This window comes from Grampus griseus, assembly GCF_964374135.1.
Source record: "Grampus griseus genome assembly, chromosome: 4".
Taxonomy (NCBI): domain Eukaryota; kingdom Metazoa; phylum Chordata; class Mammalia; order Artiodactyla; family Delphinidae; genus Grampus; species Grampus griseus.
Window position 1 is genome coordinate 70347919 of NC_138997.1, and position 12875 is coordinate 70360793.

Genomic DNA, 12875 nt, shown 5'->3' on the forward strand with positions numbered 1-12875 from the left:
GCCGTGATAACTAAATGAGATGGCGCACACAAAGAACCAAGAATGATTCACAGAGGCGAAACAATAAATGTATTAATGACTAATTTATTAGTTATTCAGTTACTCTTTTCTATTCAGAGTACCCACCCTCCTCGGTTAATCAAGTTTGCTACCAATTAGGTTAACTGTATTTGCCACTCTAAATATTCTCTTCAATATCTAAAAACTGCTTCAAGATAAGCATGATAACGTGTGTGTTTTAACCCGATGCATTGAGAATTTGACATTGATTATGTTGCAACTGACAGGAAAAATATACATGGTCAGAGGAAAAGACTGACAGATCAGAAGCTTATTTCCTCGAAGGAAGGAAATAAGCTGATAAATGACATCTTTGTAGAACGACCTCTCAGCACCTCACCTCCTTGCAGGCAAATGGCTTGGCAGGGATCAGAGTGTCTGCATGCATGGCACACCCACCTGTCATTCAACCTGGCCCTGCTGATGCGCAGGCCATTTGGCTAATACACACAAAAGAGCAACAATCCACAAGCAGTCTCAAGGTAGGGGCATCCTTGAGAGTTTGGATCCAATGCCAGCTTTCACAAATAGAGCAAGAAGACAAGCCATCGTCTTGCGAAAGCATCCATCTGGCAAGTTTCATTTAATTATCATGGGCAACTGTGTGATCGGGCTGAAAAGTAGGACGTAACACAGAAAGCAGCGGAACTTTAGGAGAATGCTATTTGCTGAAGACTGCAGGCACCATACGGCAGGTCTCTCTGGACTCAATTCAAGTGTCATCTTCTTTTCCAAGCCGTCCTCAACTCTCCAAAGCCAAGTTGGTCAGTCTCGCCTCCCTACTCCTGAAGCCCTTTAGAGCACCTGACGCGCTTATACAATATCCTGGTGTGTCTCCTCCTCCGTCAGACTGTATGTTCTCAAGGGCAAGGACCATGTCTCACTGACTGTACCTCTGACTCCTAGCAGAGTCTGACCTATGGCAGACATACAGTAAGAGCTGTTGAATGATTAAGTCCCCCCAGAGGCACAAGTCCCTCATACTCCAAAGGAATTCAATTAGAGTCACAAAAAGGGACCTGGAAGAACAGCCTAATGGTGATTTTCCTGTGTAGCGGCAGGATTTACACTATGTGTTCAACAGTGGGCCAATGACATAAGAAATCCACACATATACCTGGCTGTGTGATTTTTTTTTTTTGCATACTGAGATTAATGATGAGAGGGGAAGGTCTACACATAGACAGTAAAGATAACTGGATAGGACTCAAATGGGAATCAAGTTCATAAGACAGATCTCCTCATACCAACCTTCCTTTTGTCACTCATTCTTCCTAACGCTACATGATGGATTTTTAGTGGAATTAAATATTACTCAGTATGGGGGAAAGGGCTGAAAGGATGCCTGATGACGTTCACAGTGGTTATCTCTGAGTAGCAGGGTTATGGGTAGTTTCTATTTCATTCTTTTGACTTAGTTTCTAAATTTTTTTTCTTTTTTGACAGTGAACACATAGCTAATAACAAACCTATAAGACATTTTTTAATTAAAAAAAAATTGGAACAGCCGAAAATTACATAATCAATTGCACTTAGCTTTGGTTACAAGAGCCAAGCCTTCTAGCATGACACCTGGTAGCAGTTATACAACGGCCAGGGCTGGCAAAAGGTACAGTCAGGCTGACCTACTTGTTCCTGTGTGCTGGTTAATTAGGCAGATGTTTAAGCTACTATCCCAACCTAATCTAAGGCTAACAGAGCAGCTTTTGTCCTGTTGGACCTTAGGCTGGCAAACCAAGCTCGGAGGGCTCCTCAAACTTCAGTGTGCATTTGAAGCATGAGGAGATGAGGTTAAAATGCACGTTCCTGGGCCCCATTTCCAGAGATTTAATAAGTTGAGCATCTGACCAAGCAAAGGGCTTTTTTAGACAATCTTCAAGCGACCCTATCAGGGCTGGGACTAGAGTGAGGCAAGAAGAGCACCTAAGGCGAGGAATTTAAGAAGCTTCTCACCCTCTAGGTCTTGCAAATACAGGTTGGCACCCTGAGTGAGCACCTCCTTAAATTTGGCAACCTAGGCATCTCTCCTGCCTCATCCTAATTCCAGCCCTGTCCCTAATGTTGGTGACAAGAGACCTCATTGTGAAAAGGCTAAATTACATGAGTACAGTTTGGGCTGTACATGGCAAGTTGCACTACAAAAAAATGTTTAATGCATAAAGAATGAGCTAGGTATAATTCTGATTCCTAAAAATGAAAATCTGGGCTCATCTGCATTTTGTAAGTGCCTCAACGCACCGTCTAAGGCATTAAATATACATTTTGCTTTTAAAGACACATAACTCCCTGCAATTCTCCAGGTTAAATCTGAGCTGTGTTTCCTTAGATATTCTGCAATCAGCAGTATACCAAATGACACATTCCTTAATTCCTCCCAAGTTGGAGGTTTAGATAAGCCTAAGAGGTGTATAAGCTATGTATTTCCCGTGGAGATAAAAATTAGCCTTGTCTCCTTTCAAAGCATCGTGGACCTCAGTCATCTGGCGTCTCCGACAACACTGATCAGCTCGTAGGCAGATTTCAGAGTGCTTATGACTCTTCTGAGAATTTATTGCTCATGCAATTAAAAATCCCAACCATTTCCTGACTTACCCCCCAGATATGTGATCTTACAAAATATTCCTTTTCACCAACATCGTGTCCATACGGAAGGCAAGAACAAATCGAATTTTAAAGAACACAGCACAGACAACAAGAGCTGGGGGGTGGGTGGGAGGAGGTGCACAGGTAACTGGTGGGGAAGCACTGAGTATAGTTCTTGGCTCAACTTAACTACCTCCACCAACTCCTGCTACAAATGCGTATATGCCCACACTCTCTAATCAGCAAAGAACACAGACTTAAGTGTCCATACAACAAAGGACAAACTGAAGAGGGATCTTACGGATGAGTATGTTTTTACAGTTGTAGGTCCCATGATATTTAATGGCAATACAGCAATGATTTGTAGCAATTTGTCACTATCATGGTTTGGGTCTGAGTCAAATCTACGTTCCTGCCATAATATCGTTATAATAAAGGAATTTAAATCAACTAAAATAGAAGTATTAAAAAACTCAGGTTAACTTTTACTTATAAAAGGAGTATCATACTTTTTTAATACTTTAAAAAAAAATCCCCAGAACAGATATTTTGAAAATACATTTTGGATACGAACAATTATATATAAAATGGATAAACAACAAGGTCCTATAAGGGAACTATATTCAATATCCTATAATAAACCATAATGGAAAAGAATATGAAAAAGAATATATGTACTATATATGTATGTACAACTCAATCACTTTGCTGTACACCAGAAACACAACATTGTAAATCAACTATACTTCAATAAAAAAAAAATTAAAGAAAATACATTTTGTTTTATACATTCTTAAAGATATCCAGCAACTGGTGTATGGGTACTTTAATAGAAATTTGTTCAACAAACGAAACAAAACTTCAACTATAGTGTCCTACATCCAGTTCTGTTTAGCAGAGTGTCTATCATTAAAAAAAAAAAATCATTCTCCTACTGAACTGATGTCCCAAATGAAAGGTATGCAAATTTTTAATGTAAAAGGTGAAACAGTAATATTTTACATTTTAGAGGCCATAGGTCTCTCACAAATACTCGATTCTGACACAAACATAACATGTAAGCAAATGTGCAAGGCTGTGTTCCAATAAGATTTTATTCATGCACACTGAAATTTGACTTTTATTTTCACATCTCACAAATCTTGGTTTGTTTGTTTTTTTCCAACCATTCCTACCACCCACCCGCCACCCCAAAGAAAGAAAGAAAGAAATTCTCAGCTTATAGGCCATTCAAAAACAGGATACTTGTCAAATCTGGCCAGAGGGCTATAGTTTGCCAATCCTTATTCTAAACAGCCATCAAAAAAGATCTCCCTATCCTGAAAGTTAGCTTTAAAAAAAATGATGAAACTACTTGGAGAAAGCCTTCCTCAGCCAGAATCACTGCGCCCAATTTACAGGAGCACCATCGCTAGGTGACCTAGACGGAGGGGGGATGTGTACACATATCACAATGCAACCCTCCCTGCTGCCAAGGAGTGCAGGCATGTGATAAAGTGCTATTTTTCTACTCTGTATGACTAGTGAATTCAATGTGCCACATAATTCAGAAGTGGAAGAGAAGGGTTACTGACACAATGCCCATGGAAAGATTATGTACCTATTCTTGGATTAATTTAAATCTCCACTACATTATAGATGACGCTGTATACATTTGTAACTGAAGGGGGCTAATCTGATGTAAGAACACATGTGGCTCAATTGGGAAGGAAATTTCCATAGAGCAGAAGTTCCACTAATATGAAAGGGACTACTCATGTTATTTTTACAAAAGTATATCCCAAGTCCAGGGTCAATTCTAGCTGAAGCTTACATGGTTCCAAACCTAAACCTCTTCTGCTTTTCCACCATAAACATGAAATAATGGCTAGACCACACCAACAAAGGGCCTAACGATCTAGATGGGTTACCTGTCCTCCAATTGGTTCAGCGTTTTAACAGATCTCCAAATTACCAAGAGACCCCACCAGACCAACTTTCTAATGAGACATGAAAGAAAAATGATACCAACACGTTTCCTAAATTTTTTCAAAATATAAGAGAATCAAACTCTAAAGTAGGTTGCCATGATATTCCTTTTTTCTTCCAATTTAAAAGTCTATAGCAACTCTTGCATCCACAGAGATCCTCTTCATAAGAAGGAGATATTAAAGTGCCACATCAAAAACAACACTCATAACTCCCAAGCAATTTAAGAACAAAAACTCATTTCAAGTTCAGGAAAAGAAAATAAAAACAGACTTTAGATACTGTCAAGTATCTCAAATCACCTATAAAAAAATTAATGTAGAAAGATAAGAAACTATTTTTACATAGATTAACTACCCATACTAAGAAGATCTGAAAATTATTCCTTAATTTGGAACTGTCCTGCAAGCCAGCACAGTGTATCTCCCGTGACATATGTTCGAGACATAAGAGCATGAAAGATGACAGATGATAACCTTATCAACTTCCAGGCACTTAGCTGAGGTCGCTCATTTGAGATTAAACAAGATATAATTATAAACTTTAAATAATCATTTGGTTGGTTTCTTTAAAAACTCAGTCACATCATTTCAGAGTCCCACCCTCACACACCACAATGTCTCAAAATGGTATCAGATACGGGTTAAAGAAATTATGAAATAGCCATGCAGTGAGATTACCAAAGCAATACTGTAGAAGAAATATTATGGTATGGAAGATTGCTTACAATGCATTCACTGCTCAGCACCAAAGCACACAAGGTTAGCAAAAGAACCTCATTCTTGTTCCACCCCCGCAAAAAAAAAAAAAAAAAAAAAAGAAAGTTTTAAAAATGGTCTGTAAAGATATATATGAGATATATTAGCACTGGTAATCCATAACATGTAAATAAACTTCAAAAGGTACAATTAAAACTTGTTTGATTCTTATTTTTGCCTATTTGTATTTTCAAGTTACCCCATCCTTCACATAACATTTTTATAATAAGAAAAAATTGTTTAAATCTAAAAACACATGTATACAAATGTTTGCACAAACCAGGCTACATTCTGGTTACTGTGGTAGCCTTACAGCAAACTCAAAAGCAAGTAAATAAATCAGAGAAAGGAGGTCTATTTAGCACTAGCTTTATTTAATGTTGAAGAATTCCAGTAATTTAGTATAGGAGTAGGTCTAATAGAATCCACCTAGAAGGAAAAAAGAAAAGAAAAAACAGAAAAACACTAAACAGCAAAGCTTCTCAAGTAAAACTTGATACGTGTGTTAGCAGTAATTTAGCCTCTACCGCAAGTATGGTTTGGACACCAAAGGTTTGGAAGGCCCTATCATCTTTAAAAAATGGAAATAGAAAGGCTAACAGGTTAAGAGGTAGAAAGACATTTCCACCTTCCCAAAAGGCAAAGTCCTAGTAACTTTGTTCTCTTGACGCATGAGGACCTGGAAAGGTGCCCCAAACCCCCAAACTGGCACGGCCACCCCGGGTATTATTTTACCCTGGATAAAGTCACTGAAACTTCCAGCCAGGTGGATGACCCAGATGGATGGCTGGCTGGCTGGCAGACTGTCCAAAGCCATCTAGCTACACGGCTGTCCTGTTAGGTCTACCCTCACCTACGGCAAATGGTGGGCTGCGCGTGTGCTGTATTTGCACAGTGTTGCACTTAGGGTGGCTTCTCCCTGGAAGAAGGATAGTTTAGCTATCCATAACTGGATTTAACTATGACCCAAAATAAAAAATACATAAAAAGCAGCTCAGATTCTGTAGATGTGGTCAAAGGGAAACATTCCCATGAAGAAGCCTCGTTCTGGATGATTGATTACTTTGACCGATTTGGGTATATTGTATGATCTATAAATAATCGCTTACAGCAGACAGGATGTTAATTATATGATGCCGTGGTTTAGAAATAATACAGTATTTAGCATTTCCTTAAATTGTTTCAATCCCCTGTTAACACTCTGCCATAAATGGAGGGAAATCGGTGATTTAGAGAATTAATTTGGTGTAGAGTTCAGCAGTTGTTTGGATATCCAATCGAGCTTAACATTACCTGTGTTCCGTGTAATCCCAAAGATGAAAGGCAAGTGCTTTCATTCTCTAGACCTTACTTGTCCTGATGGCCTTGCTGTACCACCACCTGAGTACCACCATACTCTCACTCAACTGATAGGTCTGTCATTAAAGGATAGACCTTTGAGATTGGAGAGGGATCTATTTATGGCTCCCAGATAACATTTGCTACAAATTTTAAATTCATAATACTGATCTGGAAATGCTACCAGACAACATTTTATAATGCTACTAGTGTCATTTTAAGTTACTGGCCAATCAAAACCATAATGAGATATCTCCTCACACCTGTCGGCATGACTATTATCGAAAAGACAAGAAAACAAGTGTTGGCAACAATGTGGAGAAAGAGAACTCTTGTATCCTGCTGGTGGGAACGTAAATTGGTATAACCATTATGGAAAACAGTATGGACGTTTCTCGAGAAATTAAAAATAGAACTACCATGTGATCCATCAATCCTACTTCTGGGTATAAATTCAAAGGAAACAAGACTATTATCTCGAAGGATTATCAGTCCTCCCACGTTCACTGCAGTAATATTGACAACAGCCGAGGTATGGAAATAACCTAAATTTCTTTCAGTGGATGAATGAAGAAAGAAAATGTGGTGTGTGTGTGTGTGTGTGTGTGTGTGTGAGAGAGAGAGAGAGAGACAGGGGGGCCAAGTGGATAATCAGGGTTAAAATACGTGTTTGGCCTCTTATTTGTCCTGGATCTGATAAAAACCTTTACTGTATGACATTGATTGTAACCAAAGAGACCATTAGGTTTCTAATCCATTATCACAGGCTACCTACAGAATCTTGGTGATGTCACTTTTTCTAAACATTTGCAGGAATTTTGGAAAGAGTAGCGCCTATTAAGAAAGCACTTTTGGGTAGTTTTATAGTTCTTAGAACTCTATTTTCCTCCCGATTTTGATCTGAAAGGGAAACAAATGGCCATTTTCACCGAAGATATCAAACTTCTTTTTAGAACTAAGAATCTGATTTCTGTATATACCTTCAATAAGCAATTCAAGACTAATTATAGTAATGCAAGTTCAATGCAAAGAATCACTGATTTTTTGGCCATTATAAACCACCTTTAATGTCAGTGAGCCTACTTACCAGACCCACGTAAATCATGGCTTGTTAGAGAAGTTAAAAACAGTATTAAAACATTTTCAAGGAGCTTCCCTGGTGGCGCAGTGGTTGAGAGTCCGCCTGCCGATGCAGGGGACACGGGTTCGTGCCCCAGTCCGGGAAGATCCCACATGCCGCGGAGCGGCTGGGCCCGTGAGCCATGGCCACTGAGCCTGCGTGTCCGGAGCCTGTGCTCCGCAACGGGAGAGGCCACAACAGTGAGAGGCCCGCGTACCGCCAAAAAAAAAAACATTTTCAAGTTTAACATGTACATATTTCTCTCTTAAAGGTTACACGTAAGTGATTAGAACACAAACACACACACACACACGCACGCACAATATCCTCAAATCTACATTGTGGAATTTTCAAAACAAATGGGTTCTTCAACCACCAAACATTTAACTCTTCAAAATCAAGGATCTTCCTGAGCATTTCTCATAGCTGAATCTATTAAGCAATTATGCATCCCTGTCACTGAGTGAAAGCAGCCTGAATTCCTACACTAATAGCATGCATTTATTATTCTGATTTTTATTCATTCTAGTTTTTGCAGAGCACAATTCCTTTCACCCATGGGGCTAAGCTTATTTACAGAATAAAACATGCAGCAGATCTACATACGTAATTTGGCTCAGCTAAAATGGTATGTCAAAATAGACACAACTGGTCCAAGTTTAAATTTTAAAACTATTTTTAGCTTTTGATTTTAAATGTAACATCTTGCCCCATGATACATCAACTAGAATTTTTTTTTCAATCCAAAAAATAAAGTTAACAAAGAAATTAGCTAACTATATCTGTGAAGAGCAATCGGGACATACTTCATAAGAAACAGATAAAAGATTCACACAAAAATGCTAGCTCTGTCAAAGCATTTGGAGGTCAAGAAATCCAACATGTTAGGTAAGTGAAATAAATGCCTTTAGCGTCAGCTTAGTGTTTGTAATAAACTGACATCAATGAAGAGACTCCCTGAAGAGCTTAACCTACGAGGGCAGACACTACACACCCTCATCCGTGTGCCCAGTGCCATGAAGCAGGAGCTCAAGTACGTGCTGGGAGGTATCTGCGACCCAGGCCCCAGAATATACAATAGAAAAGGCCTCCTGCGCTAACAGGGAATCCAAGAAGGGATCATTTGGGACAGTTCAGGCCATTTCCTCTCTAGTTTCAAACAGGCGTGAATTCACCAGCAGAGGTCATTAACACCGATCCTATGGATGGCAAATTAGGCTGGTAAGTAAAAAGGTAGCAATTTTGTCACCCTGAGAAAAGTAAGGGTGACTTCAGAGATGTCTTTCTAAGGTCAGTGACTCATGACTGACTGGCAGACCACACACACTGGCAAATGGAAGCAGGAAAAAGGGGGAAAGAGACAGATCTTAATGCACCCTGGACCTTGAAGCCAGGGAAAGAGAAATGCAAACGACATAACTTTATAAAATTCCCAACTACTAAGCTTCTCAAAGTGAGGCCTGTCGAGTAGGCCATGTCCATGATCTACTGGTACTGGGGACCTAAGCAGAGAAACCGAGACTAAGCAATTTGACTTAATTGTATCTGTTGAATCTAATAATAAAAAAAATCCATTCTTGGATTTTACATATCTTTGCTCTTTTCCATCTCACTTTTCTAGTGGCTGGTTCTTTCTGTATTTTATAAGAAGTATTGATCCAGAAGGAACTGGAAATTAAAAATACAAGGTCCCTTACCACAGACAGTTTGAGAAGTACTGCACTACAACACCCTAAATAAAGTTTTGTACGGACAGTACGGATATGACGCTTGCAAGGATACTGATTTACCTGCAATCATCTCTTCAATTACTTGAACAGTAAGCAGGTAGTTTTGCCCATGTGTAATACACTAAACTCTTCTGATTAACATCTGAATTAATCTAGAGATATTTGAATTGCAGGCCAATGAGATACCACATAATCAAAACTGTTCCCGGGAACTGAGATGTTAATTAACGTGTTTCCCTTGGAAAAGGAGAGTTCTGTGGTCATACAAATGTGAGAGATATGCTCATTTCCATGCCTCCTCCTGGGCAGGCAAAATACACGTTAGCGTATGAAGGATGCCGAGAAGGTCTGCAGTTAAGAAAAATGTTTATGCAGATGTGATGCTCTTTGTCTAAATACATGTTAACACCTTGTTCAGGAAACACGATTTTGGAAATGCTGGAATTGACAAAGGACTCCAGATTAGCAATCAAAAACCTGTCTTGAGTGTCACTTGCTAGCTGCTTCCTGTCTTCATTTGTAAAGGGATCACGCTCACCACCCCACCACGCTAGTGAGCGGCTGCATCAGTGAAGGAACGATGGAAAATCACTCTATGCAGCAAGTAATAAGCTCCTGGAGGACACGGAACTGGCTCCCATCCTGCAGCCCAACACACACAAACTGTTACTAAGCTGCTCTCTAGGGAATGTTCCAGGTTGTCTCCTCACGCCCCCCCGCCCCTCCCTGCCATGCCCCGGATGGCTAATTCCGATGGTCATTTTGTGGGCTGGTCCCTTGAGATTCCGTGCCTTTGGAGGCCTCCTGCCTCTGGTCCCCTGGCTGGTGTGGTGTGGCAGGCACCTGCCACCCTTCCTGGGAAATGCAGGGGGCCCCAGAGCAGAGCCAAGAGCGGGCCCTACACTTGGCAAAAGTCCCAGCTGGTGAGCACAGCCCCAGGCATCAGCCTCTGTGCAGAGAAGCTGCCCCAAGACATTGTGGGATGTGGGCCACACAGGGCTCAGGTGTTCAGGTTCCCACGTCCACTGCCATCCTCCCACCCTAAACCACCTGCGCCCTTCTCCCACAGCCTCCACGTGACACGCAGTAGGGACCCACTGAGCTGAGCGATACTGCATTCATCTCACACAAAGAATACCCCAACGTGGGCTTCCCTGGTGGCGCAGTGGTTGAGAGTCCGCCTGCTGATGCAGGGGATGCGGGTTCGTGCCCCGGTCCGGGAAGATCCCACATCCCACATGCCACGGAGTGGCTGGGCCCGTGAGCCATGGCCGCTGAGCCTGTGCTCCGCAACGGGAGAGGCCACAACAGTGAGGGGGCCCGCATACCGAAAAAAAAAAAAAAAAAAAAAAAGAATACCCCAACCCGAAAGAGAAAGCGTTGTAACAAGAAATTGTTTGTCAGGGCTTGATAGCACTTCTTTCCCACCTAATACCATAATCTAGCTCCTATTCAACCTCCGGCTCCCCATTTCAACAATCAGTAAGAATACATTCTCCCTCAAACTGTTTGCTATTTTTAACTTCTATGGCTCCTCTGTTGACTTCAAAGGCAACACCCAGCATCTGAGCACCAGCTACAAGGTCATGTGGTTAGTGAAATGTAGGACAAGGAATTGGTTTTTGTACACAGTCTTCCAACCACCAAACCACGAGGTCTTTGTTAAGGTCAAATTATCATGAAACGTTATTGACCCAGTACACAATGAACTCAGTGCAGCAGCTGTTACAAACACTAGCCACAACTTAAAAGAATAAAAAAATAAAAAGATAAGCAGCCATTCGTTCTACTCACTGTTCACGTAAACATTAAATGTCACGGAAGAATTCGCATCAGAATTGGACACGAGAAACGTGTAAGTGCCTCCTTCGGTCCCTTTTAATCTGGTTAGATGAAGTTCACTTACATATCTACAAAGAAAGGACAACCCATCAGTCACCTGTGGACGGCCTGCCTCGGGGCGTGTGGCTTTATCAGTTTCTACCTGAAAATACATGCTTATTTTGGGAAAATATGCCCCACTTAATTCAGTATTAACAAGATCCACATTAACAAACAAGAACACACACATATATTTCACTGGGGACAGATGCCTGGCGTGTGAGAATACAGAGTGGGGAAAGGCTCTCTCGGCATAAAGGCAACCTCACAGAGATGGCAGCCTCTTCCGCTTCCTGAGCTGTCCCCACCGCCGCATCCTTCTCTGCCCTGGTCCTCTGTTCAACCTCCCTCTCATCGGTGTCCTGAACTCGCCCGCCCTGCTTTAACGGCACCTGCCTGGCAAAACGCCAGGCTGGCAGGCATCTCCATGTAGGTGTCTCCCTGCAGATGCTTCAGGGTCACACGGCAAGGTCAATACCGCTGCCCTCACCTTCCTTCTTGTGACACCACCGTCTCCCGGCTTTCCTCCTTCCTCCCCGCCGCTGCTTCTTCCCAGTGTCCTCTGCAGCATGTGCCATTCGACCTTCTGTTTCACAGCAAGGACATCGTAGATGGCTGTGATAACTGAGCACGCGGTACCACCATCGGGGGCGTTACTGACACGGGCTCCAGCATGGACGGAGCACCCTGGGCGCCCCTTGACCCCCACAACCGATTCGACACGCGGTGGGTGGTTCAGTCTCTCCTCTCCCACTGCATGTGCTCCCTGGGCAATCCATGCTCCCCTGAACTACTTACTGTCTGCTCACAAATCCTGACCTCTAGTCCAGACCTCCCTGTCCTATGCCTTCCTTCCTCTACAGACCTATGCTCACATCCCACCCCCCCAGTCCAGAGTGTCCCTGTGACTGGACTGTGGCTCACCCACACCCTTTCTTCTCTCCTTTCCCCTCTCTACCCTGTTCCCCCCAACTCCCCGCCAGGTCTCTCTCTCCTTTAATGAAGACCTTGCCTGTGAATCCCTCCCGCAGGCGCTGCATCCAGGGAACCCGACCTACGATACATTCTACCTGAACATCCCGGCTCAAGATCCCACAGTCAACCTCAAATTCAACAAACCCCAAGCCGAGCTCATTGCCTTTGCCCCCTCCCTCTCCCCTCCCCCTCGAATAGTATTGCCTCTTACCATCCAACCTGGCTGCCACAACCAGACTCCTGAGAGCATCTTCAGCTCCTGCCTCTTTCCTAGCCCTTTGATCACCTTTAAGGAGGAATCCTGGACACCTCCCAATACATGCTCTTCCCTCCAACCCTTAGACCGAGGCCCAGGACAGCATCCTTTCTTATCCACACTCTTACAACAGCCAAGAGCTCCTGACTAGGAAAAAGTACTAACTCTATCTAGGCACCTACCTCTTATCAGCCTTGGGCTCTTGT

General features: G+C 42.3%; 1 protein-coding gene across 4 annotated transcripts in view; it reads right to left on the reverse strand.

Moving 5' to 3' along the window:
- KIT (KIT proto-oncogene, receptor tyrosine kinase) overlaps positions 1-12875 on the reverse strand; it is an 83723-nt gene that overhangs the window by 16524 nt on the left and 54324 nt on the right. For all 4 annotated transcript variants that reach the window (XM_082653917.1, XM_082653915.1, XM_082653916.1 and 1 more), the window contains exon 7: positions 11352-11467. In XM_082653917.1, the coding sequence (XP_082510043.1) occupies positions 11352-11467 (116 nt within the window). The remainder of the gene's footprint in view (positions 1-11351; positions 11468-12875) is intronic.